Consider the following 6,494-nt stretch of genomic DNA (forward strand, 5'->3'; position numbering starts at 1 on the left):
CAACGGCTCCTTAGGCGAGAGTGGAGTTTGCAGGTCAGGACCCACACGGATACCTCGGCTTTGCACTTGCCCCTTACTAGTTTCACCCACATCTGTGCTCACGGTGTCACTGCGTTTTCCCACCGCACTGCCCCATCTCACCCTTTCCGGGCCCCCCTGGCACCCTGTGCACCGTGCAGTCTTTATGGTCCAGAGATTGAGGGCCACCAGGCCCCTCTCAGCACCACGGCCACCCGGATATCCGAGCTGGGGGCTCTATCATTCTAGAAACCGCCGGCGTCCACAGTGGGGTCTCGGAGATAATGCACTCTTCGCGCTAGAACCCTCTCCCCGCGCGGAGCGTTGCGCCTGTCGGTGGGCGCGCGGGGGCCCTCGGGGACGGGCGCGCGCCCAGCCCAGCGGCCGCCACCCGCCCCGCGTTCCGGGCGTCGCCAGGGCCTCCGCCGAGGCCGGGTCCGCAGCCCCGCCATGTCGCGTTACTGCCGGCGCAAGTACAAGAGCGGCGACCTGGTGTTTGCCAAGCTAAAGGGCTACGCCCACTGGCCGGCCAGGATCGAGCACATGGCCGAGCCTAACCGCTACCAGGTGTTCTTCTTCGGGACCCACGAGACGGCCTTCCTGGGCCCCAAGCACCTGTTCCCGTACGAGGAGTCCAAGGAGAAGTTCGGCAAGCCCAGCAAGAGGAGGGGCTTCAGCGAGGGGCTGTGGGAGATCGAGAACAACCCCACGGTCCAGGCTGCCGACTACCAGCTGGCCCAGGAGAAGAGCTGCGCGGACGGGCCCGGGCCGCAGCCGGAGGCCAGCGCGGGCGACAAGGCCGGCCGCAGTGACCAGCCGGGGAAGCCGGGCGGCGACGTGCCGGCCGAGGAGCAGGCGGAGCAGGCGCCGCCCAAGCGGAGCGCGGCCGAGCTGCCCGAGGGCTCCCCCAAACGTCCCAGGGAGGCCGAGCCCGAAGAGGAGCAGGAGCAGGCCGCCGGGGAAGGGGCAGCGCCGCCCCTCGTGGAGCTGGAAACCCGCGGCGCCGCGGCCCAGCCGCCCCCGGAGGCCCCGGAGCAGCTGGGAGAGACGCGCCGAGCGGAGATAGCCCCAGCTTGGCGCGGAGGCGGGCGACAGCCTGTAGTCACCAGTTTCAAGAAGAGCCCCCACCCCTTTCCTGCTGCGGCCTGGCTGTTACTGGGGAAACTGGCCACGGCGCAAACTGGGACGCCTCCCCCACCCCCACCCGCTCTCCTCCTCCACCCCCACTCCGCGCCCGCCCTGGCCCTGGGGGTTGACCTGACGGGGCAGACCACCCGGCCCCCAGCTCTGTACTCCCACACCCCTGAGATCTGAGTCAGGGCTTCTACTCCCCGGGACGAGCTGAGCCCGCCGCGCACCTCCCTGCCTGGAACTGTTTCCCAAGGCTTCAGTTGGGGCCTGGACCGGCCGTTTCCACCTCCAGACACCCCTCTCTCCCTTCCCCGGGCATTCTGGACCTCTGCGTTGGCATCAGGGGTAGGAGGGGAAGGGGTGAAGGATACCGAGCAGGGGAGGGAGGACTTCTAGGGGCCCGGAAGGCGCCATCCTCAAACTGTGGTGGTGGTGGGTGCAGTCTTCCAGAACTCCTGTCCGCCCCTCCCATGCCCTATTATCCCAGCTCTTCAGAGTCACCGGAAGTGGGACAGCTTCTGGGGGAGGGCCTCTCTCCTTTCTGAGTCGCTTTTGGGAGTTCTGGGATTTGTCTTTTTTCATCAAATAATTTGGGAACTTCCCAGTTGTTTGTGATGGGAAGGGTTCGCTTTGCCCGGCTCTTTGGATGGGAGTGATGAGGAACATCTGTCCCCATTTCGATCTCTGGGGTAACATGGGATGATCTGGGGAGACTCCTGGCCACCCCTTTCCCTCTCCCCACAGTCTCAAGGCCACCCTACAGTCATATATGGCACTTAGGCGTAAAAGAAAAGGCATATAGTTTGGGAAATCTGTTCGTTAAAAAGATTTTTGGTTTTTTGTTTTTTTCCACAAATGAACGGCCCTGGCTTCAGTCAGCAGGCAGCTCAGCCATTGCTAACCCCATTTCAGAGATGGACTGGGAGGTTCCCTTTCCGTTTGGGGTTTGATGACTTTCTTTTTGTAGTTAAGGCTTTGGTGTTCCTTGGCAGTGCCATTTCCCATCCATGACGTCCCGCACCCTGCCCCCCTCAGCATTGTTACCAGACCTGAAATGTAACTTCCTAAGAAGTGAGAGGGAAATGAGTGCCCCCTCCCAGCCTCTTCCTGAGCCTCTCCATGTGCCTTTCTTCTGTTGTCTCCTTCACCCCTTCTCCCTTGGGCTCTAATGAAAAATTGTTGACTGTAGCTTTGGAAGTTGAGAGCTGAACAATTTCAGTTCCAGGAAATAAAACCCGTTGATTACTTTAAACAAATCTCACGTCTGTTCCTTTGGTTTCTGAAGAATTGGCCCTTAACGTGAATGCTCTGCCTGTTTTCTGTACATCCTGTGTTAGAAGCAACGTTTGTAACCTACAGGAATATTTTAGAATCCCCCCTTCCTTGATAAACCTTCCTTATCTCAAGGTCTCTACCCTTCACGCCATCTGTAGGAGTTCTCCTCACACTGTTTGTAACCAATGGAGAGAAGTCAACTTAAAATGTTTGAACGGTGATACCTGGGGACAATAACTGAGTTTTTAATACTCTACCAGCTGTACCAAAGAACAGATTTAGAGAAGAAGGAGGGTAAGAGGCTTGGTCCTTCCTTTTATTGTTGTGATTGCTTTCCTAGGTCTCATTACTACCCCCTTGATAAAAGGCACTTGCTTTATATTTCCAGTTCTTAAACTATGTCGTATCTGCAGAATATTTTGTGTTTTCTTCAGTGACTTTGTGCATATATTTGGGGATATTTAAATATCCTTAATGATAATGGCATACTGGTTTCCAGGTCTTTATTTGTTAACACTGCATGCATGCAGAGGCTTAGTAAGTACTGGAGTCCTTTTCATAGAACATGCCAGGCCATCACCAACCAGCACAGTTGGCAATTAAAGACAACCCTATTTTCCATCCCTGTACAAATGATGTTATTTTTCTCCAAGGCGGATGTCAAGATGATTCCTTGTTTTTCAGCTGCTGCTCTTGCAGTCATATTAATACTAGAAGTTACTATTCGATGAATGTTTACCATGTGCCAAGAAGAATGAACTCATTCAATCTTTGTAATAATCTGGGAAGGGAGACCTTGATATTCAAAATTTCCATTGGAAACAGCGTGGTTCAGAGAGGTTAAGTGGCTTTTCTTGTACCTCACAGGACCCCCAGGATTCAAATACAGGTTTTACTGGTCCGAGCCTAAGCTTTGTCCCCTGAATTACACATTCAAAAAAAGCACTAACCATGAAATCGGAAGTTGACAAAATTGCTCTTTTAGTATGAATAACAAGTAATCATGAGAGCAGCTAATTAATATGTTCTACACATAATGTCTTTATTACTACAACTACCCAATTAGGTACCTACTATTCTCTGTTTAAAAGCTGGGGGAGCCGAGGTTCAGAGGTGCTAAGCAATTTTCCCAAGGTCAAGAAAACTAGTAAATGAGCCGAGATGCCAAGGCAGTGTCATGGGTCACAGGTGCTTTGTTTTATGATAGTTCATGGGTTCCTATTGAATAAAACTCCCTATTGAACAAAACGGGAGTACTTATTTTCCTCTCCTATTTTGAAGTGAACATTTAGAAATTTATATGGCCAAGAATGTATTAACAAACACTGATAGTGGGTGTGTAAAAAAAGCAAAACAAAACAAAACATCTGGGGCACCTGACAATTGTATTGTCATTAAAGGACTTGGTGAAATGATGAGGACAATTGCACATTCCCTATTTTTCAAGAAGTATGTGACTATGGGAAGTTCCAATATGGGTTGGTATATTTGCCACAGGCAAGCATGTGATTTTGATAAGGTTTTATGGAGGCGCATCTTCTGAAATGATTCAATAACCTGAAAGATAGAAAATGAAATTACTACCATTTGAGTCCCTCTCTTTGTATTATCTCTTTCTTCCTTTTTTTGTGTCTAATGTTGGGGATAGAAAAAAGTTGGTGTTTATTAGGAAGCCTCGCATACATTCGCCTTCCCGGCGACTATAATATGGTAGTGAAAATGGGAATCCAACTAACAGTACTTCTGAACAGTGATACACAGAATTAGCAAACACAGTTGAAATGCAATCAAGACAGGGAAACGTGGAAAATCTGTATTCTCGGCCCTCTTCTCCGACATAGCAGACCCTATTTGTATGCTTTGGTGGTCAAGAGATGGTTTTTTTGTGTGTTCTGAAAAAGATGCTATTTTGTAAAATGTTTTTGGCTGTCTGAAATGCCCAATAATCCCAGTGCTGTGGGGTTTTTTTTTGTTTGGTTGGTTGGTTTTGGCTTATTCCTAGAAAACGTGTGCCTCAGTGACAGAATTACTGATCAATAGCTAGATACCTGGCTGAACAGAGAGCACTGCTGGGCCTTTTGCTGATGCGGTGTTGGAGGTGCCCAACTGTGTTCATGAGGGCTCGGAAGATCGTGTTTAAGTGTTCCATGCAGATGCACGCTCAGCACGTTGTCAGGGATCTGCAGATGCATTTAGCATACTGGCTTCGGTAAGGCTTTCCAAGTATTTGATATTTCACACAAACGTCACTGATGACATCACTTTGGCAAGGGACATTGCCACTGGCGGTTGTAAATTTCGTGTCTTTTAGCTCTCACCCTGCTCTGCAAATTCCCATCAAAGGTGCAGATCCTCGTTTGTGGCTCATACCTCCGTTTTATGTTTCCTGGAAATAGAGTCGATATGCAGGGCACATAGGGCATCTTCTATTCACTTCATTGTCAACACGCTTGTCAAAGAGAAGCATTTGCTACCCATGCTGCACACACATGCTGCTCCTTGCATTTGGGACACACTGTAGCCAACTCCTCCAGGGAAGAGCCACCCCCCGTGTTCCCGTAACATCCCTGCTCACATTGACCAGATTCTAATTTCCTGTTCAGGTTTTGCTTTTCCACTAAACTGGAGGAGAAAGAAATATGTTTCATTAATATTTCATCCCCCTTCCCAAAACAGGCCATTATAAGCACACAGTAGAGATTTTCTAGATGCTTGAAAGTCTGCCTTCAGCTCCTCCTTATAATCATGGTGCTGGAGTACAAGTCACATGTGAGGCTGAACATATCCGCCCCTGTCGGGAAGGCAGGGTAAACTGACTTATACACTAATGAATGTGTAGGCTGGCGTGATTTTATGTCCATGATTTTCATAACGCCTGGGCGCCCAGGTAGGTAAGAGAACATTCTGGTTTCTGCCTTCATCAGACAGGAGCCATGTATTAACCCTTCAGCCAAAAAGTTACAACAATAAAGTGTGAGTATGCCAAGGAGAACTTGGATCTGCCATTCCTTCAGCCTTTTATGATATAGATGCCTCACTTCGTATAGACAATGCTCAGAAAGTAACGTATTTAAAGGAACAGGATCTGTTCACGACACAATATGGCCCCAATCTCACAAGCCAACTCTCTGGCTTGTATAAAAACACTTATGTTTCCTAATCCTGGTGGAAAAATTGTATTAGACTTTGAGGTCTTTAAAATAGAGACCTCCTAAGTGGTTTTCTAGAGTCGTTCTGACAGCAGGCAATTTTCTCTTTGCAATCTGATTTTACACGTAAACTTCAACTTCACTGAAACGGTCCTGAGAATGTCAGAGAACACACAGAAAAGATTGCAGCAAAGGGCTCCAGATGGCGGGGGCAGCTTGAGGCGTCTGTTGATCAAGGGCACTCCTAGGCATGGAATGGCTGAGTCTTTTGCATGGGGACCAGTGAAAAACGAGCTTCACCTGCTTCCTGCCCTCGTGTGTGGTCAGTGCCTGGGACTGTGGGTCATTCGGTGAGTGCCCTTGTCTCTCTCATGTTTTACCACTTGGAGACAAACTCTTCTTTCTGCCCAGAAAATGAACAGTTTCATTGCCTCCTTCCCTGATGAAGCTTTCCCTAAATCACTCCATCAGAATTAGGTTTTGCTTCAATGTTGGGTAAGACCCTGGTTTTCCCTTAACAACATCTACCCCACTCCCCTGTGTTCAGTAAAACAGTAAAATCCCTTTCCTGGTTTGTATCACTCACTAGGTTAGACGTCCTATGGGGACAGGAAGTGTGACCATTTTGCTTATTCTAAGAGCCCACTAAAGCGCCTGGCTCATATTAAGCTCTCACTACGTGGTTGTTAATAAAGAAATGGATGAATGACTAAATCACCCCCAATCTCACTCCAGCCCTCGGAGGGAAATCTGTGGAATTCAGTCATGCCTAGTAAAACACTGTAGGGATTTTTTTTTTTAAAGGTGTGAGCCCCATTTATTAAATAAGATTATTTTGTTATTATATATAGGTAGGTGTTGGTCTCCTAAAATAACAAACTTCAGCAAGACTGAAGCCCAAGGAAGGTCAATGAAATCAGC

At 49.2% G+C, this 6,494-nt stretch overlaps 1 protein-coding gene across 1 annotated transcript; it reads left to right on the plus strand.

Moving 5' to 3' along the window:
• Nucleotides 1-468: 468 nt before the first annotated feature.
• HDGFL1 (HDGF like 1) lies at nt 469-1,332 on the plus strand. Its single transcript, XM_040645125.1, has one exon. It carries the CDS (start codon nt 469-471, stop codon nt 1,330-1,332), a length of 864 nt encoding a protein of 287 aa, XP_040501059.1.
• The last annotated feature ends 5,162 nt before the right edge of the window (nt 1,333-6,494 follow it).

The sequence above is a fragment of the Ursus maritimus genome, unplaced genomic scaffold, assembly GCF_017311325.1.
Source record: "Ursus maritimus isolate PB19 unplaced genomic scaffold, ASM1731132v1 scaffold_30, whole genome shotgun sequence".
Classification (NCBI taxonomy): Eukaryota; Metazoa; Chordata; class Mammalia; order Carnivora; family Ursidae; genus Ursus; species Ursus maritimus.

Coding starts and splice junctions, on each gene's coding strand:
- HDGFL1 (XM_040645125.1), top strand. CDS start 469: ATGTCGCGTTACTGCCGGCGCAAGTACAAGAGCGGCGACCTGGTGTTT.